General features: G+C 46.1%; 2 protein-coding genes across 2 annotated transcripts; one reads left to right on the top strand and one right to left on the bottom strand.

Moving 5' to 3' along the window:
• Positions 1 to 2,209: 2,209 nt before the first annotated feature.
• LOC129344338 (chymotrypsinogen 2-like) lies at positions 2,210 to 10,052 on the bottom strand. The gene is made up of 7 exons (XM_055000937.1): positions 9,941 to 10,052; positions 9,521 to 9,624; positions 8,180 to 8,259; positions 6,486 to 6,564; positions 4,978 to 5,158; positions 3,470 to 3,603; positions 2,210 to 2,400 (listed from the first exon to the last, which is right to left on the bottom strand). Exons 1-7 carry the CDS (start codon positions 9,990 to 9,992, stop codon positions 2,239 to 2,241), a joined length of 792 nt encoding a protein of 263 aa, XP_054856912.1. The 5' UTR covers positions 9,993 to 10,052; the 3' UTR covers positions 2,210 to 2,238.
• A 3,884-nt stretch (positions 10,053 to 13,936) lies between these two features.
• Positions 13,937 to 27,931, top strand: LOC129344220 (chymotrypsinogen B-like). Its single transcript, XM_055000767.1, has 7 exons — positions 13,937 to 14,009; positions 17,927 to 18,030; positions 19,892 to 19,971; positions 22,269 to 22,347; positions 22,990 to 23,170; positions 25,816 to 25,949; positions 27,708 to 27,931. Exons 1-7 carry the CDS (start codon positions 13,958 to 13,960, stop codon positions 27,867 to 27,869), a joined length of 792 nt encoding a protein of 263 aa, XP_054856742.1. The 5' UTR covers positions 13,937 to 13,957; the 3' UTR covers positions 27,870 to 27,931.

The following is a 27,931-nucleotide window of genomic DNA, read 5'->3' as shown; positions in this document are numbered from 1 at the left end:
AAAGAACTGGAACTGGTTGCTCTCGAGGGCCAAAAGTGGAAGGGAGGCCAAGGCCTCCCCTGATGTTGCCCCCCAGCATTGATAATTGAGGTTGACTGCCTCTGACTATGGAGGTTCCCTTTAGTAATCTTACCTGTAAAATGCAATCTGTAGTCTTATCTTCTTCTTTGTAAAATGCAAATTGCAAGTGTGTGCAGCCTCAGTTAGTCTAGGGGCCGTGCAGATAAGGGAGAGGGGGTTTAGCCCTGGAACCTCCTCTCTGTTTTGCTGATCATGCCTTATTACTAACATTTTAAGAGTGGGGGAAATGTTACGGATGAGTCCTTTTTTCTGTAAAATTATAATAAAGTGGGTGAGCTTTTGATTATTGAAATTGAGTGATGTTGCAGGCTTACCTATACATAAGCCTGCAATTTTATAAAGGGACTAGGATGCATTATCTTCCTTGTGTCTGAGGGTGGAAATATGCATTACTAAGTACCTAGGGATGCTCAAGTGAACCTCATTTCACATGTCCTCCCTCCAACTTTCCATGCATTTGCTCGCCCAGTCACACTTCAATTTGCTCCGTGTGAATACATTCACGCGTTCAATATCAGTTCCTCCTCAACTGCTAGAAGTATCCCAGATTCTCCCACCTCCATTCTTTGAAATGCAGATCTTGACACTTCCTCACGCCTTAAAGAAATACAAATTGGCAAGTCAAAGGAGCCTACAGTACTTGTTCTCGCAGCAAAAACAGAGCTGAATTGGCGCTCTGCCTGTCAGAATCACTTGCAGATGCAATCACACAAAGGGAGTTCCTGTGAAAGTGGCATGCACGTGAGCCGAGCAAGAACAGCCTACACATGAATTGAGGGCCACACATAAAATTCTGCCCAGAGAGGCTAATGAAAGTAGTATGCGACTGTAGTGGTGATCTTTATACACTCTGATCCTTAGGAATATCAAAACATTGAATGGTAACATTGGCTTTGCAAAATGGATTGTTAGTCCATAACGGTCACTGGTGTTTAATCAATAGAGACTAGTGGTTGTTGTGGATTTTCCGGGCTGTATAGCCGTGGTCTTGGCGCCAAGACCACGGCTATACAGCCCGGAAAATCTACAACAACCATCGTTCTCCAGCCATGGAAGCCTTCGACAATACAATAGAGACTAATGACAGAAGATACTCTCCTGACGGGGGAGCTCTCTCGTGTGTGCAATGAGATGCCCATTCAGAAGAAGGTGAGACCCCTTTGTCTGACGGAAAGCCAGAGAAATAGCCAGAACATTTCGTTTGAACAAAGATAAAGAAAGGAAAGTTTTTAGCTGGAGTTAGCTTGTCAAAAAGGCCTTGTGAAAGTCCAAGTATATACATGCTTGTTCGTTTTCTCAAATAACTCCAAAACGTTAGCGAGGCAGGACTTTCCTTTGTAGAAGCCATGCTGATTTTCACACAGCAGGCTTTGTTCCTCTGTGTGTCTAATAATTCTATCTTTGCCTCAGACAGATGTTAGGATAACTGTCCTGTGCTTTTCTGGTTCCTCTCCGGACCGCTTTTGAAAAACTGGTATAACATTTACTACTGTCCAGTCATCAGGTACAGTGGCTGATTTTAGTGATGTTGCATATATGGGTTAGTAGTTCAACAACCTCACATTTGAGTTCCCTAAGAGCTCTCAGGGGTATGCCACCAGGACCTGGAGACTTTAATTTCCCCAATAGGTCTAGACCTTCATCTCTCATCATCACAATTTGACGCAGTTCTTCAGCCTGAAACTCAAAGAGATGGGAGGGCAGCTTTGGGGACGGTTGTAACATGCTATTCTCTGGGGATCTGCTGTCTGCTAAAGAAGTGACTGCACACCACGATACTTCACTTGCACATATGTACACAAAACAGATTTTACAAAGACTTTGCAAGGCTGCAGTGTTGCCATCCCAAGGAGAAACCAAAGCTACAGTCCTATGCATGCTTACTTGACAGCTGAATTCAGTGGGAATTACTTCCAAGAAAACATACATAGGGTCAGGCTGCAAACCCAGTCACACTGGCCCCAGAAGTTCAGAAACAGGAATTACCTACATGTTGTTATCCCAGATCAGCTAATCCATTGTACAGTGACATGACTGTGTGTGTGCACGCGCGCGCACGAATGCGCATGCGCATGCATGCACGAGGGGGGAGGGCATTCAGATTCCAAAAAGAAACACAGAGAAAGAGTAACTGATTGAGATTTTATTATTCCCCAGCTAATTGTTTGCAAGTATCTCATCAATCCAGGTTCGGAGCTCAGTGACACGGGCATAGACCCCAGGGCTAGATGCTGAGCAGGTGCTGCTGCCCCAGGAGACAATCCCCACCAAGTTCCAGGCGCCGTTCTTCTGGCACACCAAGGGTCCACCAGAGTCTCCCTGCAGAGAGGAAACACAGTCGAGCATGGAGGGAAGGTCAGCGGGAAGGCCCCTGCCACACACATGCAGGCGTGGGAGCAGGTGAGTGGTGGAGAAGGACCATGGGTACTGCTTGAATCTCCTTTCGACCTTACGGCTGCATCCCAGAATATAATAATAAAGGCTTCTGTGCAGGCGCAGCATGCCTTTCTGTTATTGCTAGGCAGCCATTGCCTAATCTCTTAAAATTCAGGATTTACATTGCAGGTTAGATTGTGGCTCTCAGAAATGAAGCATGAATCTATCAAAGGAGGTTAGAGAGGAGCGAGACAAACAAAGGGATGCACATCAACACGTGAAACAGGGCCATATTGTCCGGTCTAATAGCAACTCTCCAGGGTCTCAGATTGAGGTTTTTCACATTACCTCCTATCTGATACTTTTAATTGGAGATGCCGGGGATTGAACCTGGGACCTTCTGCATGCCAAGCAGATGCTCTGCCACTGAGCCATGACCCTTTAATAAGAAGCTGTCTTATACGGAGCTTCCCCCTTGGTCTGTCAAGGTCAGTATTGCCTGCTCTGACTGGTGGTTGCAGTCTCAGATTGAAGTCTTTCACCCCACCTATTCCCTGGTCCTTTTTAACTGGAGATGCTGGGGATTGAACTTGGGACCTTCTGCATGCCAAGCAGATACTCTACCATTCCACCAGAGCTTCATCCTGAAAGTAGAGAAAGGCAGAAGCAACAAGGAGATGACCGTAGCCAGTTCAGACCCTGGCAAGAGAAGTTCTGCTGCTGAGTAGGAGAGGCTGTGGCTCATTGGAAGAACCTCTGCTTGGCATGCAGAAGGTCCCAGGTTCAATCCCCCTGGTTCAACTTCAGTTAAAAGGACCAGGCAGTAGGTGATGTGAAAGATCTCAGCCTGAGACCCTGGAGATCTGATGCCAGTCTGAAGAGACAAGACTGACCTCGATGGACTGATGGTCTGCTTCAGTATAAGGCAGCTTCATGTGAATGTCTACAGAGGGAGGTGGAGATCAGACAGCTATAGGGAGGGGGTTTCTGGGGACGTAAGGTGAGGGCTTACCATGCAAGAGGATGCTCCTGCAGCACCTGCACAGATCATGACATCAGCGATGCGGTTGCCCCAGTATTTCTTGCACTCTTCGTTGGTCAGCAGAGGAAGAGCCACCTGTTGAAGCTTCTCTGGTGTATCCTTGTCTGAAAAAGACCCGACAGAAAAGATATTTCTCAAGGACATTTCTTGAATTGGAAAGATACGGCGTTCCAGATGATACATGATACAGCTTTCCAACAATACATTTCATCTACATTCACTTCTGAACTTGAGACTGAGATTTGAAAGAAAATGTTTATAAAATGATGTACAGATGGCATATGTCAAAATGTCTAAGAACGTGTCGAATAAATGCTGCAAGTGTGAACAGCAGGAGGGGACATTTTATCATCTATGGTGGACATGCAACAAAGGCAAAAAAATGGATACAAATACATGCAATTATTCAGAAGATTCTAAAGACTAATATACAAATGAAACCCTGTTGGAACTAATGAACAAACTGTTAGAAGCTACTCACGGTACACTTTTTTTGTATATGACAACAGCAGCAGGAATGTTATATGCTCAAAAATGGAAATCTACAGTATTACCTATAATAGAAGAATGACTGGAGAAGATGGAATATGCTGAGATGGCTAAACTGATTAGGGAAAAGTCGCTGGATAAATATACTGTTACCTGGAAACCCCTTATTGACTTTTTGCAGGAAACAGAGAGAAATGAATTGATGGTTTGTGCATTTGATGACTAAGAGGTGAAGAAACATGTTTTAGAGGGAAAGGAGATGTAGTCACTTAGGGTTAATTTGGAGTTATATTGATGGTAAAGGTAAATTTGGAGTTAGGGTATAATATGTAATATTTATATAATTTTTTACAGAGAAAAGTGGCACATTCCTAATTTCTATTGTTTTTTCTTTCGGGGCTGTTTTTTTCCTCTTTGCTGTTCTTACTCATCTGGAAAAACTTCTTTAAAAACTTCTTAATAAACTTGAGGCTGGATTTACATAACAACTGTCCCAATTTTCTACCCCTTTCGTTATGACTTGCTAGTGATAATGTTGTGATTTCTTTACAAGAGATCTCTAGCTTCTGAACTACAATTCCCAGGATTCCTTGGGGCGAGGACTATTGAACCAGTTTGTACATATGCCCTAAAAGAACTAATAAATCAGTATGGGAATTTCCAAAATTACATGTGACCACTTTCATCGTAGGGCAATAAGGCCTTGCGTGTCTTAGCCTGGCAGATATTGGCCAGAATTGGAGGGCAGAGAGGAGACTTCCCAAAGGGCTACGCCATCTGTTTCTGCAAACAGCCGGTTTGTTGAATCTGGAGGTGTCCTGAGAACAAAGACTGAAAATCCAACAGAAATGGCAGCTTCATAGTGGCTCTAGACCATCAGGTTCCTGAGGGTATACGGTAGGTTGAATTTAAGAAAACCAGCTGAATAAGACGTGGATGCAAGAGCCCCTTAGTTCCCTTTTCCTTTTCCCCAACAGGGATGGTATTACCATTGTGGTGGGTAAGACCCCATCCAGTAGTGACACAAGACAGGCCCCCAGCGAAGTTGTCAGTGGCCTCGGGCAGACACACAGGAGAGACGCGAGCTGTTAGCCTGGCTGGGGTGGCGAGTTTGAGCAAGGTGATGTCGTCTCTGACGGTGAAGATGTTAAACTTGGGGTTCTTGAAGACCTGCCAAAGAAGACGATTTGGTTCAAGCTCATGAGTCTGAGGCTGATTCCGCACACGTTGGATAATGCACTTTCAGTGCAGTTTATCAATCGTTTGAGGTGGATTTTTTGTTCTGCACACAAAAAAATCCATTCCAAATGATCTATAAAGAGGATTGGAAGTGCATTATCCAGCGTGTGTGGAATCATTCTGAGAAATCAATGTGTTTACTCCTCATTAATTCTGGGTTAAATTTGGAAGGGTCTACCCATCAGTTTACATCTGAAACATTGTCCTATCCTAGTTTGCAGGCATGTTTTTAGTACCTCAGAAAGCTGACGCTTAACCTTGAGTGATTCCGCACACGTTGGATAATGCACTTCCAATCCTCTTTAGAGATCATTTGGAACGGATTTTTTTGTGTGCGGAACGAAAAATCCACCTCAAATGATTGATAAAGTGCATTGAAAGTGCATTATCCAACATGTGCGGAATCAGCCCTTATCAGGATGTCACATTTTAAGGCTGCCAAGTCTACTTTGGGAAATTCCTAGAGATCTGCGAGGAGCCTTGGGTGGGTGAGGTTTAGGGAAGGGGGGATCTCGGGATAGAATGCCATAGAGTTCACCCTTCAAAACAGCTGTTTTTCTCAAGGGGAAGTGATCTCCGTAGTCTGGAGACCAGTTGTAATTCCAAGAGATCTCTAGCTGGTCTTTTGTGAAAGAAAACCCTACTTTGTTGCTCTTTCCCTCTAAGCACTGTCCCTCCTCCATCACTTTTAAAAAGTGTTTCTTTTCCAGGCCTCTGTGTCGTCCCTTTTTTTCACCTATCTGCACATTCTGTTTGTTTTGCAGTAACTTGCACAGATGTCTTTGCAACACACACTAATGCATGTCTCTTTCAGCCTTTGCTTTTCTCTGCAAATTTAACAGTGGAGAAACGAGGCAAGTTGTTGATCTGATGTAAAGTTGGCATGGTGTTTTTGTTTTGTTTTTTAAAGCAAAATAAACCATCAATTTGCCCCTAAAATAGCAAGGACAGTCCAGTTATTTTTGGAACAAGTAAGCACAGATGTACTGAAAGTGGAACACAAGTTGAAAGCTTTGGGAGTGTGTTATGGAAGATCAATAAGGAAAATATGGTGGTTGAGGAAGAGAGATTATTAACAGGTGGGCCAGGGTATGTGCAATGGTTGCAACCGACAATCACACACAGTCTCCACTGGTAAGTGTGTGGAAAGATCTGTGAAGACAGGGAATGAAAAGCATTTGAGCTTGGAAGATGTCAAATGTTTGTACCAAAAAAAAAAAGATTAAGCATCCTCTGGAGATAGGAATTTTTGTATTACCTTGTCAATCTTTAGGACTTGGACGTCTTCTGAAGGAGAGCCTTGATCAAATTCACCCAACACCACACGATGAGTTGTCCTGTAGTGGGGGAGAGAAGAAGGGAAGAGAGAGACCATTCATTAGTCATGAATTCTCAGTGCTTGAGAATGCTCAAGGCGATTCACACCTAACATTCATACCTAACATCAGTTCGTCCAACAGTTGCGTTATATACGTCAATGCTGTCATCAAGTTGCCCAAAGGTTAAGGCCAGGAGAGAGTGACTTCAATAGGCCTCTTATTAGCCAGCATGGGACGGTGATTTGGGTGTCAGACTAGAATCTGGGAGACCAAAGTTCAAATCCCCCCTCGGCCAGGGAAGCTTGCAGAGTGACCTTGGGCCAGTCACCCGCTCTCAGCCTTGCCTCCCTCACAGGGTTGTTGTTATGAGGATTAAATGGAGGCAAAGGAGAATCATGGTACATCGCCTAGAGCTCCTCAAAGAAACAGCAGCTGTTCCAGGATTCGCAACACTCACAATACGATGGAGGATCTACATGTTTGTGGATATTGAAAATCATTTGCCTCCTGGATTTTCTCATCCAGACAAAGGATACTATTCTGTCAGGATCATAAATCTGCTTCACCTGCTGTGTTCTGCCATCAGTGGAAGCGTACTCACTCACTTACTTAATTTACACCCCACCTTTCTCCCAATGGGGTCCCAAGGTCTCTTACGTCATTCTCATCTCCTCCATTATATCCCCCCTTGAACCCTGTGAGGTAGGTTAGGCTGAGAACATGTGACTGGCTCAAGGTCACTCAGCAAGCTTCCATGGCAGAGCGGGATTTCGAACCTGGTTCTCCCAGATCCTAGTCCAACCACGACACCATGCTGAATCTCAGGGGTTCATCCACTTCCATACTTCCCCCCCCCCCCCATTTTGAAGCAATTTGCCCTATTATTGACACAAGGAATGTCGCCTTATGGTAGAAATGGAGCCAAATTCATACGAGTGTAATAATATAATAGAGAGCATTTTCAGTTTAAAAATACGGAGACCATAGCAAGCAGTTTGGAGATTGACAGCTAGAACTGAGTTTTGCAACACATGCCAAAACACACATCATCCTGAGAACATGGTAAAATAGTAGAGGAATGACCATTCTCCCAGCACAGAGATGGTATTTATATTCCTCTCTCTCTCTCTCTCTCTCTCTCTGTAACAAATAAAGAATCCTGACCTGGATAGCCCAGGTGAGCCTAATGTCTACCTCTCAGAAGCTAAACCGGGTCAGCCTGGGTTAGTAATTGGATGGGAGACCTCCAATTAAGAGGTTGCAGAAGCAGGCAATGGCAAGCCACCTCTGGTAGTCTCCATGAAAACTCCTCCGGGGGTCGCCATAAGTTAGCTATGACTTGAGGGCACTCTCTACCACCAAAAAACAAGGTGAGGGGGACAGCAGATTGACAGGAGACATGTTTCATAAATGTATGGAAAATTTTGGCAATCGTGCTACATTTGCGTAGTGTTGGAACTTCCCTGAGTGGGAACAGACTGTAACTCTTTTATTCTTGGCTATGCCACTGGTAGGTTTGGGGAGGGGGTCAGAGCTGCCTGGAGGGAGGTACAGCATCTTCAGAATCTTGAACCCAATCACCTCTGAAATCAATCCCTTGCCCCAGTCTTCAAATGCAAATATCTTTTCCTACCTGACACTGCAGTGGGCAGCAGTGACCACCCAATTCTCTCTGATCAGAGAACCTCCGCAGAAATGGAACCCGGTGCTGTCCTGTAAGGAGGAGGGGAGCAGTGGATTATCCAGAAAGGACTCCTTGAACGCTTAGTCTTTAGTGAGGGACCTCAGCAACACACTAGTCCTTAGCGAGTTGTCCAGGGTGCTGAGTTGTGCAGTGAATGGATTCTGAGCCAAGCTACAAGTGATGCCTGACACAGGTTGGACACTTGTCAGCTTCCCTCAAGTTTTGATGGGAAATGTAGGCACATCTTGGTCTTGCAGCTGCAATGGTCAGCCAAGCTGTAAAACCAGGATGCCTACATTTTCCCTCAAAACCTGAGGGAAGCTGACAAGTGTCCAACCTGTGTCAGGCATCACTTGTAGCTTGGCTCTCAGTCTAGACTTAGGTCAAATGTTCACAGGTTTATATTTTTGTATGATCGCAAGTTTGTATGTGTATACGTTACCCGATGCCCCCACACACACCAAACAGCCCACACCCGACATAAAGGAGCCAGGGTGATGTAGTGTCAGGCTAGGATTTGGGAGCCCCAGGTTCGAATCCCCACTCTGCTGTGGAAGTTTGTCAGGTGACCAATCACACAGCCTCAGCCCAACCTACCTCACAGGGTTGTTGTGAGGATAAAATGGAGGGGAGAAGAATGATGTCAGCCACCTTGATTTCCCATTGGGGAGAAAGGTGGGGTTTAAATGATGTAAACAAATGAATAAATAAAGGCTGAAACATAGTAAATAGTGGCCTGTGGCAACCATTAATGTTGATGAGTCAGACTCCGGTGAACGCCAAGCTGTAAGACTTTTTTAAAAAAATCACACAGTGTTGGTTTATATGTGACTTTTTCTTTATTCAAGCAATTGGCAGTAAACTGCACCAAGACAGGTATGGGGGGTGGGTGGGGTGTTAATGTATACTGTGTATGGCTGCCTGTTTGTGTGGGATGAACCTGGCAAACAGGCTTGAATTATTCACAAGCGTCTCAGCCGCCTACCCAAAACTTGGTTTTCTGCTCATGACTAGTAAGTAAGTTAAACTGGTGTCTGCTCAAGCATCTCAACAACTAATCTAGACACTCGGTGGTATCTGATGAAGGGAGCTTGACCCTCGAAAGCTTATACCCTGGAAGTCTAAATGGCCTTTAAGGTGTTACTGAACTCGAATCTGGCTCTTCTACTGCAGAGCAACACGGCTACCCACTGAAACGCCTGGCACTTGTCCCTGTCATATGGTGATCCCCGCCTTCTGCCCCTTGCCCTGCCACATCTCTAGCACAGGCAAAATTGGTAGGACTCTTACCTGCAGAGAAACCTGCCAGGGCCACGATCCAGGCACTGCCTCTTCTCCGTTGACAATCCGTGAATAGCCGCTGAGGACAGGTTGGATGGCGGGAACACCGCAACCTGATGAGGAAGCAAGGGCAAGGAGTTAACCCAGGATAGATTCCCTGGCGTGCACTAAGGAGAACCCGGGGTTTGGCTTCGCACCACACCGGCAACTAGCCACATAACTTGATTCCAGCACTAGGGCTAAGTGCCGGAAGATGCCACCCCTGGAGAGAGAGGGTGGCCGGCCATGTATGTTGCTCCTTCTTTAGCGGTGCCCAAAGGGGCCAACCCGTCAGGCTGGTCTTTTAGCAGCACACTATGGAAAAGCCACCTCTGCCTCTTTGTCTGCCTAGTTCTTGCCTCACCCACCGCAGGCCTTGCTGGAGCTTACCATAGGCAGTGCCGAGGAGGGCCAAGCAAGACAAGAACCAGATGGTGGCCATCTTGCTTCCTGAAAGAGCAGAGAATGAAGCAAGAGCAACGGGCCTTTATATACTTGGCATGGACTGGGTCTGCATGGCTGGCAGAGGATGGAAAAGCAAAGCTTGGGGTTTTTTTTAATCTCCTATCTGAGGACCTTGAAGATAAGGGAGAAAATTCCACAGCTTAGCTGTGGACAGAGTGTGGCAGAGGCCCAGGTTGCCTGATGCAAGGACCAGGGGCCCCAGGGGTCAAAGCAGGCGTGCAGAGGACTGGGGGGGGGGGCAGCAGGGTGCTTACATCCCGCCCAAGCCTTTTGCACGTGTGAGCTCCCATTCTCCCCCATCATGATGGGTGAGCATGGGAGAGTGCAGGCGCAAAGCGTGCAGGCAGGAAATAAGTACCCCACTGAGGTTCCTGGGAAACTGGTGATTTAAGACACTGAGGTCCAGAAGACCCCTTCAGGCTGCCATGCTTCTCACTCCCAGGCAGGCTAACATGAACCACTGCCACTCCCGTCAAGTCTGCCTGATGCCAAGAAGAGCATAGTGTGCTGGACACCAATGGCTGGGAAAGCTTTACTCAAAGCCAGGTGCATTGCAAGAGCTGAGAGGCAGCCATGTAACCTTTGATTCCCTCAACAGTGACAGCTGCGTCTGGTGACCCCACTGAACAGGTTCTGTGCCTTTTCCCTTCCTGCTGCTACCCCGATGAATGTCTGCCTGAAGTGCATGTCCTGGGCTCGTGGGACTAAAGCCAGTAGCTTTGCCACTTATAAAGCTATGCAGAGCATCAATGTGCAACCTGTTGTAGAGGGTAGTGTTAGACTAGGATCTGGGGGAGCCAGGTTCGAATCCCCACTTTCTGATGAAAGGTTGCAGGCAGGGCTTTTTTCAGCTGGAATGTGGTGGAATGGAGTTCCGGCACCTCTTGAAAATGGTCACATGGCTGGTGGCCCCGCCCCCTGATCTCCAGACAGAGGGGAGTTTAGATTGCCCTCCATGCCGAGCAGTGCGGAGGGCAATCTAAACGTCCCTCTGTCTGGAGATCAGGGGGTGGGGCCATCGGCCATGTGACCATTTTCTCCGAGGGCAACCCACTGAGGGTCAAGCTACAAGTGACGAATGACACTTGAACGGCAAGTGGATCAAGTGGAGAGCAAGTGGAGGGCAAGTGAACAGGGAGGAATACACTTGCTGTTCAAGTGTCATTCGTCACTTGTAGTTTGGCCCTCAGTTCCACCACCTCTTTTCCCAGAAAAAAAGCCCTGGTTGCAGGTGATCTTGAACTAGTCATTGTCTCATAACCTTACCTACATCGTGGAGTTGTGGGTTTGAGGATAAAAAGGAGGCAGAGAGAACAATATAAGCCACAGAGGAGAGAAAAACAAGGTATAAAATAAATATAGAACTGGGATCTACACTTGTATGTCACACTGAAGGAAAAAGAAAACCATACATACCTGTTATATGTAAATCATTCTGGCGAAGTGTATAAATATATGGAAGGTGAATGGTTACTGCAGAGTTCTCCAAAATCCTTAAACTGATTAAATCCTGCTTTCTAATCTGGTGGTTTCCAAATTGTGTTGTTTTAGGGGAACCAGCAGTCCCTCTTTGGGAAAGAATTTGCTGTGGCAGAAAAGCAATTTAATTTCTCTATCAAAGAACTTGGAACCCCACCTTTCCAAAAAGATGGCTGGAAGCAAAGCATGGTGCTTTTATGGTTGTGGTACCATCATGGAAAATACTTTTTCTTGGTCAACTCAGTTGTTGACGGCATCTAGACAAAATCCACAAGTAAGTCAAGTCAAGTTAGCCGTTATTGGCATGTAGGAACAATTCAAGTTATCCACTTACAAAAAGAAAAACAAGGTTAAAAGGATACATAAAGGATACATAAATACATTTATAGCTTATTTCCGTGATATCCTTTGACACAACTTTGAAGCTGAATGGAGAAATTTGGTCACCTCGGTGACGTCAGGAAAGGAATCATTCAACAGTCTATAGACTTTGAGCGAGTCAGAGCAATCCATCATACTAGCTAAAACAGATTTTAAATATGTTTGATGTATACCAGTGTACAAATGACAATGCAAAAGAACATGTGTAATTGACTCGACACATTTTTGTTCACCTAAACAGCTTCTAGCTGAGTAGGCTATCCTATTAAATCTGCCATGTAGAATGGCCGAAGGCATAGCATTGCACCTGGCCAAAGAAAAAGCTCTACGAAGCTGGGGCACCTGCAGGGAGGATAAATATGGAGCCATCCTCCCTACAGTGAGGTGGACTTCAAAGCTCAGGGGAGAGCAGGTTTTAGTAGCCAGGCTATATAACTTCTGGCGCTCGATATCTAGCAACCTACTCTTAATTTGATGAAATGCCGCATTTGATGTTAACATAGACAGTGAGCCCGCAGATATACCCATGCCTTCCATTTTTTCCATGATATACGCTGACCAGTTTGACACATTGGACTCTGAAAGCATTTGATATGTAAAGCTCCCAGGGTCAGAATTATAATGTAACCGTAGCCAGTATTTAAATGTCATAAGCCATGCCCTCGTTTCCACTAAAATTAAGCCAGTTTCTAAGCAAATGACTGCATATGGAACACACTTCGGTAGGCCCAGGATTTTTCGCAGAAATTTAGATTGGACACGTTCAATGACCCAGTCAAAGGCCTTCAGATTGGAATACCATACAATAGTTGTGAAATCACTTTGGACTTAAATATTTTGGAAGCAGCTGGTACAAATTGATTACCTCTGGAGTAAAAAAATACGTGCTATAGCTGACGCACTAATGTCCGCTATAATGTCCAAAAGTATCAATAACAAGGCTGCATATTTTGTCTCCTGAGGCAGAAAATCCAAATGACGTCTTTCATGGTGTCAAAGTATAATAGTCATCTGATCATATCACCCTTTAAAGGTTCCCCGCATATTCTTCTATCATCCATCTCACCTTGGCCAAGGATGACCCTGGCTTTTGCTGGTCACGCTGAACATTCTGGAATAAGTCTCAGGTCATAAGGCAATGGTGAGAAAAACTGACCAGCACCCTGTGTGAAGAAGACCTAATTTTCATGGAGGTGGTCAGTGCCGCTTCAGATGTGAGGGAATGCTCTGTCATGAAAAGGGCGTGGGGAATCCCTGTATACTGAAAGATAGAGTGTCAAGGACTAGGCAACAATGTTCCTCCTTGGCATCTTCATGTGCAGAGAGAAGCATTCTATAATATGGAGGGTATTCCATCCGGTGAGCCTTCTCCTGTGATCTAAAGCAGCTCAGACACAGATACTTCATTTCCATGAGAAATAAGCCAGAGTGGGGGGTGGGATTTTTAGAGTATAGCAGGGCTTTTTTCAGCGGGAACGCGGTGGAACGGAGTTCTGGCACCTCTTGGAAATGGCCACATGGCCGGTGGCCCCGCCCCCTGATCTCCAGACAGAGGGGAGTTTAGATCGTGGTACAGAGGGCGATCTAAACTCCCCTCTGTCTGGAGATCAGGGAGCAGGGCCACCGGCCATGTGGCCATTTTCGCCGAGGGCGATTTAAACTTTTAAAAACTCCCCCCTTGTTCCAGCTGAACCAAAGTGACGTCATTGTGCGGTCCTGAGTTCCACCACGCCCTGGAGTGCAGTAATGTCCTTTGCAACAGGAAGGGATTAATTCCTCAGCAGGCGCAAAGCAAAGCAAGAGAGAAGGAAGCTTTGGGGTCAGTTCCTCTCTGGATTCTGAAATGTCCCCCAAAGATGATGCTGTGGAAACTCTTCAGCTGTGATCAACCTAAAAATAACTCCTTTCCCCCACTGTAGACACAGTTACCATCTCCTGTCAGTTATCGACCACATTATCAAAGGCCAGGCCTGCTTCTTCCCAGGCACCTGCTGGCACACAGCCACCTTTGCTGTGGGCATTCAGTATAAAAATGATAGAGCTGCCAGCAATTTTTCTAATCGTGCCACCTTCAGATCTAGCATGAATATCTTGTGGTTTCTCTCCTGCGCGGCAATCGCCAGCGCTGTGCAGAGTAAGTAGCTACAGGCTCTGGGCTGGAGGGTGGGTACGTCAGCCTTTCTGGAGATGTAAGATCCAGGTTTGGGGGGAACAAAGTAGCTTGCAAAACTCTGGCAAAGTTATAGATACATATTTGCTGCAGTTATTTGTTTTATTCTGTCTTTTTAATTTTTAATTTATTTGAATTGAATATTTTAATCTACCCTTTGAGAGAGAATGAGAGGGATACGAAGAAATAATAACTACAGAGCTGTGTTTTACAAAGCTGGACTATGGGCCAAACTACAAGTGACGCCTGACACAGGTTGGACACTTGCCAGCTTCCCTCAAGTTCTGATGGGAAATGTAAGCAGCTTGGCGGAATGTTGGACAAGTGGCAGTTGAAAAGGCCATTGGACAGCCGTCGGAGAGCCAAGCTGCAAGACCAGGACGCCTACATTTCCCATCAAAACTTGAGGGAAGCTGACAAGTGTCCAACCTGTGTCATTCGTCACTTGTAGCTTTGCTCTGTTTCTACCCTCTTCAGCTAACTCCTTAGGAATATTTTTCACCACTCCCCAAAAGCAGGGAAGCAGTGGGTGGGAGTTAGTTAAGTTGTTTGTGTCATTTTCAGGATCAAGCTCAGAAAAGTTTCAAAGGGATCAATAACTTCAGGGCCGTCGTCACACGGGCTTTTTTTTAGTGCTAAAATGGCGCTATTTCCCGGCAAACACCCACCTTATTCCAACACTGATGCGATTTCCTCATTGCTGTTTTTTGCTTGATAGTTGCGATATTTTGCACCTCAGTGTGAATGCCTCACATCGATGTATTTCGCCTCGCAACGTCCTATGCCCTCCCTTCAATCCCAGAATCCATTTCTTCCTGCGACTCCCTTTTTAAATTTTATTATGTCCTTATAACGCCATAACGACATAACACAATGAAAACTTTCTGCTGAAGTAAAAATGACTCAGTCGCCATGGCAGAGTCTTCAGCGATGGGGATCACGCCAGACAGGGAGTTTTCTGCGGGCAAAGGGCTATTTATATAATTTCAAAGTTGGAAAAACAAAAGGGTCGTAATGTTTATATGCTGTTAATCCGTTATAGCGGAATTAAATGCCAGAATAATAAAAAAGGGGGGGAGGAGCTGCTTCTGCGCGGTTAGAGAGAACAGAACAGAGTGCTTCGGTGTGGACAGCTGGTGGCGTGAAGAGCCGTTAGGTGACCCAAAGAAACGTTACTGTGCCGATAACAGGTAGGACGCTATATGCTGTAAATTTAACGGAAGAGATGCCCGTGTGACGACGGCCCAGGAAAAGGAAATACCTCCTGGGTTTGTACCATTTCAGAATGCAGTTGAAGGGATAGGATATTGGAATGCTCTGCCATGTTAAGCCAACAAAATCCAAAAATGAATTATGGAGATATTTAGGCTCAAGCTGTTGTTCCTAATAAACTAAGGGCCAAACTACCTGTTACTGCAGCCATGGGTCAAATCTGTGGCCCATGACAACATTTTAGAGGAGAATTTAGCCATTTTGGTGTAGTGGTTAAGAGCAGCAGGACTCTAATCTGGAGAGCGGGGTTTGATTCCCCACTCCTCCACTTGAAGCCAGCTGGGTGACCTTGGGTCAGTCTCAGCTCTCTCAGAGCTCTCTCAGCCCCACCCACCTCACAGGGTGATTGTTGTGGGGTAATAATAACATACTTTGAAAACCGCTCTGAGTGGGCATTAAGTTGTCCTGAAGGGCAGTATATAAATCAAATGTTATGTTATTATTTAAAAATTGTCTCAACAGCCACAGCATAGCAGCACCATGAAATCTTGTTTCCTAAACAAGGTCCTAAATTTCCATGGACAGTGAATTCTGTGCGAGTATGGGAGGAGGGAAAGAAGTTTTTGAATACATGGTCCCCAGCTGCATTTGAAATTGGCATAAGCCAGGGTTGCCAGCTCCTGGTTGGGAAATTCCTGGAGAGTTGAGAATGGAGCCGGGAGAGGGTGGGGTTTGTGGAGGGGAGGGACTTCAGCCGGGACGTGATACCATAGAGTCCACTTTCCAAAACAGCCATTTCCTCCAGAGGAACTGATCTTTGTAGTCTGATGATCAGTTGCAATTCCAGAAGATCAGGCCCCACCTGGATAGGGTTGCCATCCTCCAGGTAGTGGCTGGAGATCTCCCGGAATTACAACTGGTCTCCAGGCCACAGAGATCAATTTACCTGGAGAAAATGGCTACTTTGGTGGGGGGGGGGGTGGACTCTATGGAATTATGCCATGCCAAGGTCTTTTCCCTCCCCAAATCCCACTTTCTCCAGGTTTCTCCAGGTTTCACCCCCCAGATCTCTAGGAATTTCCCAACTTGGAGCTAGCAACCCTACACATGGAGGTTGGCAAGCCTAGAACAAGCCCAGAAGGGCTACATCACATTTTGTAGGTGAACATGGAGATGGGCCATGGGTCTTGGTTGCATTAGTTATGGGGCAAAATCGGGGCCAGGAGTAGTGGAATGGATAGGAGGGGATAGACAGACAAGTTCAGAAAACCAGAATTTCAAGGTGATAGCTGGCTCAAAAGATGGATTTCAAGAGGATGCCAGGAAAGCAGAAATAGGGACTCACGAGGAAGCCCCAAAAAGATTCACTTGGTTTCAGGCATGATTAAATTGTTTTTATTTATTACTGCTTTTAAAAGAAAAGGACTTAAAGGCACAGGCTATAAAATGTAACTAAGGTCCAGACAACAGAAAATCCAAAATGAAAACTCGAGTAGCTTTGGGCAAAACTGTGGTCCACTACATCCAAGGGGGTCTGGTACAACTGCTGTCCTTACGGAATTTCTGGTGTTCAAATTATTTCTCTGCACCAGTAGCTGCCCATGCAACACCGATAGGGCTTTCGCCATTAAGATGGCAGGAATAGCGAGACATACACGATCCCATCCTGTGTCATCTTTCCAGGGATCAAGTTCTGTGTGACTCTTGACTACATAATCGCATCAACAGCTTCTCCCAGCTTCCTTTAATGGAATTACTGAGAGGATAGTGACATGTAAGGTTGCCAACTCCAGGCTGAGAAATTCCTTGGCAAAGCTTGAAGAGGGTGGAATTTGGGGAGGGGCCTCACTGGGGTTTGATGCCCAAAAGTCCAATTTCTCTAGAGGAACTGATAGGTGTCATCTAGAGATCACTTGTCATTCTGGAAGATCTCCAGGCCTCACCTGGAGGTTGGCAAGTCTAGGCCCATGGGGGCAGACAGATAACAAATAAGTGCCTAGATGCAAGCTTGTAGGGCTGTGCAGCTGTCCTTGATAATGAGGAGGCAAGGAAGCTGAAAATTCACATGGCGCCCTGTTCAGAGAAAAATGTACATATTAGGAGGAGCACAGGTATCCTACGCTTCTTGTACATGTAGTTGGATATCCCCAAATACGACAACTGAAAAGGGCAAAGGTGAATCAAACCACGGGTGCTTCTAGTGCAGTATCAACCACAACAGCTCCAGAAGCTCAAGCAAGAAAAGTCTCTCCTGATGCCAGCTTCTTAAACTTTATTTAGAGAGGCCGGGACTGAACCAGTGTGGTGTAGTGATTAGAGTGTTAGACTAGGATCAAGGAGACCCAGGTTCGAATCCCCACTCTGCCATGGAAGCTGACTGAGTGATTGTGGGCAAGTCACACAGCCTCAGCCTAACCTACCTTATAGGGCTGTTGTGAAGATAAAATGGAGAAGAATATGATGTAAGCCGCTTTGGGTCCCCATTGCGGAGAAAGGTATGGTATAAATGAAATAAATAACTAAATAAATTAATAACCTGTGTCAGCTGCATGCAAAGTAGAATTTTTTAATTTAATGGGAATTTGAAATATTTTAAATAAATAAAAACTGTTGCTGTGTAGGGTGGGACTCTATGGTTGCTTTTTCAAAAATGTTCTTGTTGTTTCTAGGCTGTGGTGTCCCTGCGATTGAGCCCGTCATTAGTGGCTACACCCGTATTGTTAACGGGGAAGAAGCAGTGCCTGGATCGTGGCCCTGGCAGGTCTCTTTGCAGGTAAAAACTGGTTGGGAATTTCTTGTTATTTATTTTTTTAAATATTTTCAAAATAAATGGCGTACAGAAAGAAGAGGGGGAGATACAGGGTCAAAGAAGGGGTGGGATTTTGTACTACAAGAGTTATTAACATACAGAGTACTCAAAACATATCTTATTCAGAGTTAATCAATATTAAAATAAAGAATACATATACTGTCCCAGCTACTGTATATTTTCACATTTGCCTTCCCAAACTAAATACATCATGCAATCTACCTCGTCATTAATATTTGCCCATTTCCATCTTATCATAGCTTTATATTCAATATTTAACAATATATCAATATATAATCCTCATTCCATTATTGCTGCACTATTTCGTCTTAACTCTTTATATAACTGATTACTATAGCAATCCTCTCTACTTATCAATAACTTTATCAGTGTTTCCAAATCTACAAACTATTTTACCAATTAAATATTTGATTATATATTCATACATTTCTCCCCTTGTTAGACTATAAACTCTTATAAGCTATATGCAATGTCAGTATGTGATCTTATTCTACTTTATAAAACTGCAACATCTTATTTATTTTATTCTTTATAAGCAAAATAATTCCCTCATTTCTCTTCAAATTCACTTATTGGTCTTCTATTTATATAACTCGTCAGTTTTGCCATCACTGCATATTCTGCCATCTTGTCTTTCCAAATTTCCTTGGTTGGACATTCATCTTCTGGTTGGGAATTTCTTAGGGCACTTTGGAACTTAAAAAAAAAAAAAAGATTTCAGCCCCAGAATATGGTTATATAACAATAAAAAGGATAGTGCTTCAGATCATGCTCAGAATACATTCCCTTCAGTACGGAGCAACGACAGCCAAGTGACACCTAAACATCTGGGTTTCAAAGCTTGGAGGGATGGGGCTTTTAGCCTTTCAACAAATTAATCATTGCCCACCTACTCACGCATCCCCAATTCCCTTTTTCTCTTATGCATGGCTCTTTCCAGGCTCTGCCTCAGTTTCTTATCTCTATCAGACTTTGGAGTATGCTTACAAGGGAGTAAGTCTCATTGAATCCAATGGGATGTACTTCTACGCATGTGTGCATTAGATCCCACTGCATGTTTCTTTTCCTCGTCCTAGACCCGGCCCCCTTCATTTGACGGCAGAGGGCTGGTTGGACGGGGGATGGATATCAGAAAGTCCATCAGTGATGCCTTCAACCCCACAGTCTTCCTCCTTTATTTAAAATGTTTATAAGTCTACTGTTCTGGATATCCTAGGACTCAAAGTGCAAAACAACAGAACAAAAACAATTTGGTAAAACAACACACATACAAAATTACATGCTAAATGCAGAATGCATACTTTTCTGCGTGATTGGGCTCTCTCTTGCAAGAAATGCAGGCAGAATTTGTGTGTGTGTGTGTGTGTGTGTGTGCGCGAGCCAAGCTACAAGTGACGCCTGACTCAGGTTGGACACTTGTCAGCTTCCCTCAAGTTTTGATGGGAAATGTAGGCGTCCTGGTTTTACAGCTTGGCTCTCCATTACAGCTGCAAGACCAGGACGCCTACATTTCCCATCAAAACTTGAGGGAAGCGGACAAGTGTCCAACCTGGGTCAGGCGTCACTTGTCGCTTAGCTAACTCCAGGTAGGCAAATTCCTGGTGATTTGAGGGCAGAGCCTGGGGAGGGTTGAGTTTGGGAGGGGGGGAAAGGAGCACAGCAGGAATGTGATGTCATTGAATCCATTCTTAACAGCTGCCATGTTCTCCAGAGTAACTGATCTCTGTTATCTGGAGAGTAATCCCAGCCCCACCTGGATATTAACACTCATCTAACCTTCTCTTTCTATCGGCCTGCTTTGCAGGAGAAGAGCGGGTGGCACTTTTGTGGCGGGTCTCTTGTCAGCGAGAACTGGGTGGTGACTGCGGCCCACTGTGGGGTGACGTGAGTATAGAATTCCTGTTTCATCATGGTTGAGATATTTTTTAAAAAACTAAAATATCGGCAAGGGAAGGGAGGCTGCGTAAAGCCAGCCTCCTGGCCGAGCAGGGCTGCCTGCTGTTTCAGCCATGTCACACCAGGGCAAGGGAACACAAGCTGGAATTTTTCTCACGGCGGTCGTTAGCCGAGAGCAGAGGTGGACAAACTAGGGCTCAAGGGAACATTTCCAGTTTGTGGGAACACTTCATTTGGCCCTTGAGCTGATTCACCATTTGTCAGGAGCATGAGTCAGTGGGTCAGCGCTCCGAAAAAATTGTTCAACAACTTGAGGGCTGGAGGGGATGTGAAGAACCGCTAAAAGCAGCAGAAAGGAGGAGGGCTCCGCTTGGGAAGGCTCCAGAGTGGATGCTGACTCTTTCTCGCTCCTATTCTGGCAGTCTTGCGCCATGTCTGACTCACCCACAGGGCTTTTTTTCTGGGAAAAGAGGTGGCGGAACTCAGTGGGTTGCCCTTGGAGAAAATGGTCACATGGCTAGTGGCCCCGCCCCCTGATCTCCAGACAGAGGGGAGTTTAGATCTCAACTCCCCTCTGTCTGGAGATCAGGGGGCGGGGACACCAGTCATGTGACCATTTTCAAGAGGTGCCGGAACTCTGTTCCACCGCGTTCCAGCTGAAAAAAAGCCCTGCTCACCCATATTCATATTCCAGTGAGTGAGCAAGATGGGAGAACATCTTTTGTGTGTTGAGACACTGATGTGGCCCGTGGGCTGAAAAATATGCCCGTTGGTGGCCTGGAGGATTTCATCCTAATGCTCTACTGGCATCAAGCTGTTGGCCAATGGCTACACAACTCCTCTCCAAAAATGATAGCAACAAGCTTGTCGACAGTGGTAGCTCTGAGCTGAAACCAATTCGTTTCTTACAATTGCTTAACAAATGCATGTAACGAAGCTCTGACTGGATTCTTTTAAAAATAGGAAGCTGCTTCAGGGGAAGGCAATTCTGAGCGGAGAAGTGACAGAGGGAGAGGGGCTGAGAACCCCTTTCCCCATTGGCTGCTTTTCTGTTCTGAATCATTTCCCAGTTGCTTTATTCTTCACAGAGGTTCCAGCTATGTTTAAGATGTATTTGGACCTCCACTGGGAAGAAGGGAGAAGCAACCAGCTGTAGTGTGTGTTTGTGTGTGTGCATGATTTGAAGCAAAAGAAACCCTATGTACCGTATCTCTCCCCCTGTTACTTCTCCATTCAAAACTGCCCCTTGCTAAAGCTACTTTTCGGCTGTTCCCACATGGCTCACCTGAACCCGGAACGCTGTGCAGCATGCTGAAAAAAAATGCGGAAGATTGCGTTTTCTCTTGCGAGTTTTGTGTGATGTTGCGCAACATTTTTTCTCCCGTTTTTTCGGCATGCTGCACAGCGTTCCGGGTTCAGGTGAGCCATGTTGGAATGGCCCTCATTTGAAAAAAATATGATTGGGACTTCATTACATGCCTTTGTTTGTAATGTGTGGTTTGGCCCACAGAAATAAGGCTAGTTCTGTTCTGTGGACTTGGGGCTTCTGGGTGTATCACACTCACTAAGATCACACTAAGGGTAAAATGAATCATGGACACCTTTTTCATCATGCAGAAAGGCCCAGGACAGTGAGTCTCTCTACACAAGACATCTTACACCGGACGCTCAAGTGACTCACTTTCTGTGTGGTCTTATATTCAAGTGTACTCTGTCTCCCTAATAGGGCATGTGCATCCACAATGGGAGAACAAGTGTGAGATCTTTCACTTGAGCATCCCTGTGTAAGATGTCTTGTGCAGAGTGACTCAGGTGTTATTGGCAAAATAAATATTCCAAACGCTGACTGGTAGCATCAAGAGAAACCACTTTGCAAGATAGCTTCTCTGCAAGCTAATAAAAATAAGCTTTGCCACCCTGACCACAGCAGCCTAAGCAGAGTTACACTTTTCTAAGTCTGTTGAAGTCAATAAGGTTAGAAGGGTAGGGCTCTGTTTAGGATGCCACTATTAGACTGCCAGGTCAAAACACAGCTCTTTGCAACAGCTCCGCTTCTCCAGAAGATAAACCGAGCTAAAGCTGAGCTGCCAAATTGCTCCTGTCTTGTAAGCAGCCATTTTGTCAGCAGGCAATCCAAACCAATAAGGATTTTAATTCCCAGCTCTGAACCTCTTTTCTGTGCTGCGAAGACTGCTTGCAAACCGTAACGGGATGATACCAGACGCAGGTAGAGTTGCTGTTTCCTTTGACTGTGGACCAACTCACTGCTTCGTTTTGTTCTCCAGGAAGTCCAACGTTGTAGTGCTCGGAGAACATGACCGCAGCTCTTCTGTGGAGAATATACAAAAGTTGGCTGTTGAAAAGGTGGGTGAGAAAACCAGAAGTCTTATAATTTACAAGGCAGTAGGAAGGATGAAGCTTATTGCTTGAATTATCTTTGCAAGCATAAGAGAGAAGGGCATGGATGGAAGTAGGGACATAAGAACACGAGAAGAGCCCTGGGCTGAATCCACACTTACCGGCATAGCGCGAAACAGTCGAAATGATAGCGCCTTCCTGGTGCAATTTCTGACGTCATCATGATGACACTATCATTCCGACTGTTTCGCGCTATGCCAGTAAGTGTGGATTCAGCCCTGCTGGATCATACCAGCTGTATATCTAATCCAGCATATTGTTTCACTCAGCGGCCAGCCAGTTGCCATGAAAGGCCAACAAAAAGGACACGGAGGCTGACGCCTTCACTTGATATTGCCTCCTAGAACTGGGTTTTAAAGGTGGACTGCCTCTGATTATGGAGCTTTTCTTTACTCACTTATGGCTAGTAGCCATTGATGGACTACAAATCTGCTTGCAGCCCACGTGGCACATAGTAGAGAGCAATCCCCGGCAGTAAAAAGTTCAGTTTGCAATGCAAGAAATAAGGGCAGGCAGAGGAGAACAGCACCTCCTTCCCCACATGTTTTTATCCCAGTCGAACTCACAGAATGTTTCTCTTCTGACCAGGTCTTCACTCACCCGGACTGGGACCCCGTTGCCATCAACAATGACATTGCCCTGATCAAGCTGGCCACCCCTGCCCAGATCACTGCCAAGGTGTCCCCCGTGTGCCTGACAGATGCTGCAGACGAGTTCAAGAGCGGTGACCTCTGTGCCACCAGCGGGTGGGGCAAGACACGCTACAATGGTGGGTCTGGCAGCAGGCTTCCGTATCTCTGGGAGAGATGCAGGTTTCCTGTTTTGAGCTGAGAAAGATGTGTTCGTTGCAGAAGGTGGTGCACCCTGGCCACAGCACATGCCAGAGCATGTGCCTTCTGAGGGTCTACCGCATAGAGAGGCAGGGATGAGCAGCTCCAGGGGATGTGGAGAAGTGGGGCAGACAGGGCTTTTTTTCAGCTGGAATGAGGTGGAACGGAGTTCTGGAACCGCTTGAAAATGGTCACATGGCTGGTGGCCCCGCCCCCTGATCTCCAGACAGAGGGGAGTTTAAACTGCCCTCCATGCTGGAGGGCAATCTAAACTCCCCCCTGTCTGGAGATCAGGGGGCGGGGCCACCAGCCATGTGACCATTTTCTCCGAGGGCAACCCACTGAGTTCCACCACCTCTTTTCTCAGAAAAAAAGCCCTGGGGGCAGAGATAGATCTATATTGGCCAACAAGATTTGTATTGGCTGCAAATCAATTTCCGAACTCAAGTACTTGTTCTTATGTTTAAGACCCTAAAAGATTTGGGACTAGGATAGTAGAGGGACTGTCTCCTCCCAAACTGTAACAGTTCAATTTTTGTATAATAATAATAGTCCATTTGTATACTGCTCTTCTGGACAGATTAGTGCCCCACCCAGGGGGGTGAACAAAGTCAGTATCATCATTATCCTCACAGTACTGCTGGGGAACTGGGGCTAAGAAGCAGGGCCAGCTCCAGGGTTTCTGGCACCTGAGGCTGGGGGGGGGCAGCTTCAGGACTGTTCCTGCCTCCTTGCACGTGTTTGTGCACCCGCGTGCACCTGTACTGCGGGGCGGCGGGAGGCTGGGCAGGAGGGCTGAGAGGCTGCCAGCCCAGCCAGGCACAACGGGTGGCTGGGGAGGCGTGCATGCGTCCTCCCAGCCCTCCCACTCCATTGCTCCGCACGTCACCCCAGACTCCTGCTATGCCTGGCCTGCGGCTGCTGCTCCTGACCGGGGGCGCATGTTGGCAGTGGCAGCAGTGTGGGAGAGCTGGGAGGCTGCAGTAGCTGCTGGCCAGGCGTGGCAGGTGTCTGGGGTGGCGCACGGGCAGCTTCCCATCCCTCCTGGTCAGCTGCCTGCACGCTGCTGCCACCAGCTCCGCAGCACGCGCCCCCAGCCCCGGCCCCAGCACCCCCTACAGTGCCTCAGCACTGGAGGCGATCACTGGGGTTGCCTCAATGGAGGCGCCAGCCCTGCTAAGAAGACCTACTGAGCTTATGAGTAAAGAGTCCAGTAGCACCTTTAAGACTAACCAACTTTATTGTAGCTTAAGCTCCAAAGCCACAGCTCTCTTCGTCAGAAGTATCTGGCGAAGAGAACTGTAGTTCTCGAAAGCTTATGCCACAATAAAGTTGGTTAGTCTTAAAGGTGCTACTGGACTCTTTAATATTTCGCTACTACAGACAAACACGGCTAACTCCTCTGGATCTACTGAGCTTATGGCAGTTGTGGGATTTGAACCAGTAAAGTGCTTAACCACAAAGCTACACAGCTCTCTCCCAACTTTCTCAGCCCACCAGTTAAGACTGCCTTCTGAAGCCGTGTGCTCCTGCCTGCAGAACTGAAGTAGGTGGTGATAAAAGACAAGGGCTACTCCGTGATGGCACCTCACTTTTGGAATGCCCTCTCCTGTGAGGCTCACTCGGTACTAGCTTATTGTCCTTTAGGTGCCAAGTAAGAATGTTTTTTTCCCTCCCCAGGCATTTAATTAAGGATTTTTACTAACTCTTTTTGTAGGTGTTTTATTGTCTGCTCTTAACTTGGGTACTGTTTTATCAAGCTCATTCTTGACTAACAGAAGATGGTGGTAGAAATTGTCAGGACTGTACCACATCAGATTACATGACATTTTGTCAAATGCACTTAAAAACTTTCTTGTATGTAGCAAAATCACCACACCAGAGAGAGAGAGGTTTAGTGCAGCCTTCTACCCACTATTCTAATTTACTAAATTTGTGGAGGAACATTCCAAAATTTGACCCACTCCACTTACAGTCAGAAGTGGTATAGCCTGCAGTCGCATGGCTGGCTTTTTTGCACGTACCAGAAGCCCTGTTTCCATGTTACATGAATGCATGTACATCCTATATGTACGTAAGTGCATACCTGTTCATAAGGAAGAGCCAATGCATGTTTACTTTGCAATTAATAATTTGGAATCAGTACCTGGTTAAATGCAAAACAGTAAAGAGTCCAGTAGCACCTTTAAGACTAACCAACTTTACTGTAGCATAAGCTTTTGAGAAACACCATTCTCTTTGTCAGATGCATCAGAACAGTGATTCTCGAACGCTTATGCTACAGTAAAGTTGGTTAGTCTTAAAGGTGCTACTGGACTCTTTACTGTTTTGCTACTACAGACTAACATGGCTAATTCCTCTGCTTAAATGCAGGGTTTGTATTATGTTTACCGGTGCATTACTCAAAGCATGTGCTGAAAACAATCAAGGGCACATTGTACACAGATTGTCCAAGTGGCTTCATTAACTTGCAAACGGGGTTACTTGGGGTGCCTGCGGAGTGCAGAGTCTGTACCGTAGGAGCAGATCACTGACAGTGTGGAAATGGGAGCCCTGTGTTCTGACTCAGTCCTGTTTCCTGCAGCCTTAGTTACCCCCAACAAGTTGCAGCAAACGGCCCTGCCTCTGCTATCCAATGAGCAATGCAAGGAGTCCTGGGGCAGCAACATTTCGGACTTGATGATCTGTGCGGGTGCAGCTGGCTCCTCTTCATGCATGGTGAGTATCAGTGCCCTTCTCATCTGGAGAAGAGCAGCGGTAGGCTGGCACCTCTCATAGAAAAACACTGTGCAATCTTATGCTGAAGCCAATGGCCTTAGACTGGAGTAACTCTCCATAGGATTGCACTGCAAATGCGGAATGACTGTCTTTCCAGCAGTAGCACTCAAACTGAGAGAACATAAGAGCGACCCTAATGGATCAAGCTAATGGTCCATCTATTTCAGTATCTCGTCTCCCACAATGGCCAAGCAGGTGCCCTTAGAAGACCAACAAACAGGGCATTGAAGCAATTGGTCCCAGCAACTGGCATTCAAAGATATATTGCCCTTTAATGTGGAAGCTCCATTTAAGCATGAATTTCTCCATTCCTTTCACTGCATTCCATGACAGCGAGTTAGTTGCATAAGTAATTCATGTATTGTAGAAGTTTTTTCTTTGGTCTGCCCTCTCCGTACTGCTCATCAGTTTTGGTGGGTGCCCCCGAGTTGTAGCATTTTGAGGGGGGTGGATTCTCTGCATGTTTTCCCCATTCCATGCACTGTTTTATGACAACATAGCTCCCAAGTTGTGTTTTCTAAACAAAAAAGCCCAATTTCTTTAGCCTTTAATCATAGGAAAGGTACTTCAGCCCCTTAATAAGTTGGGGCTGCCTCCAGTTGGAGACAAGTGCAGAGGCATTCACAGTCACAAGCCAGTCCTGTATTTTCCCTGCACTTCCCTTCCCCAGCCCCCACCACTTTCCCCCCTGCCACCAGAGAACTTTTTTAAAAAATTAATAGTAACGCCTAGATCACTACTGTGTTCCAACTATCTGTTGCAATAATGTACTAATTCCCAGCTTCCACTAAAAAATATCTAGCCTTAATTGTTCTGGTGTTACAAGGAGAAATGTGTAGCCAGTTCCTTTCTCCTTAGGTGTGGTTTTCCCCGCATTCACATGAATGGAATTGTAAAAGAATTTCTCAACCGCTAGTGGTATTGATTCCTTTCCCACGGACCCAAAAATGTCCTATATAGACAAATAAAAATTCTCAGGGGGAAGATTAAGACAGATCAGCACCATCTAGTTTCTAATGAGTAGAAAACAATTTGTAGATGGAGAATCATGTAATCCTGCCCCCTGCGGATGATATAGTCCAGGAACAATTGTTCCCACTTGGTCTGTGTGAGGGTGTGAAAGAGGGTGTGAAAGGAGGAGCAAGTGAATGGAAATGGAACGCTTACTCTAAAATGGGGCAACTTTTCCTTCCAAAGTCTGCTGGTTTCTAAAGTGGGTGGGGTAGCTGCTAGGGAAAGAGGCATTTGCCCAAGGGCCTGGGACTAGAGATGGGCAGGAACCAAAATACGAACCAAAGTTCATGACGAACTGAGCCGGTTCATGGTTCACAAACCAGCAGTTTGTCAGAGCCCATTTCTGATGAACCGCCACGAACTTTAGGCTGGTTCGTTTGGTTCGTTTTTTGGTTCATCACGGCAGACAGCCTGGTGCCGAACAATCAGTTTCCCAGGCAACAGGGGTTGGACTTTCTGCAGACCTTCTGCTGACCCAGAAGTGGCCTTCTGCTGACCTGGAAGTGACGATTTGCTGACTTGGATGTAACGTTTTCACAAACCAAACGAACCAGTTCGCAAACTGGGGCAGGTTTGTGAAAGTTCGTGGTTTGTGAAATGCCACGAACCACACGTTTTTCCCCAGTTCATGTCCATCTCTACCTGGGACTACGCCCACAACCTTTGTTATGTTGTGCCTTGCAGGGTGATTCGGGTGGGCCTCTTGTGTGCCAGAACAATGGAGTTTGGAAGCTGGTGGGCATCGTGTCTTGGGGAAGCAGCCGATGCTCTACCACCACCCCTGCCGTGTATGCTCGTGTCAGTGCCCTCCGTGAATGGGCTGAGACAATCATGGCAGAGAACTGAACAGTGTGAGCCAGCAATGCTGGAAGAGTGCAAGGAGACCAATAAAACCCGTTTTCCTTCAA

The sequence above is a fragment of the Eublepharis macularius genome, chromosome 16 (assembly GCF_028583425.1).
Source record: "Eublepharis macularius isolate TG4126 chromosome 16, MPM_Emac_v1.0, whole genome shotgun sequence".
In the NCBI taxonomy this organism is placed as follows: domain Eukaryota; kingdom Metazoa; phylum Chordata; class Lepidosauria; order Squamata; family Eublepharidae; genus Eublepharis; species Eublepharis macularius.
The sequence above is the reverse complement of the archived record's forward strand: the minus strand, read 5'-3'. Positions and strand labels throughout refer to the sequence as shown.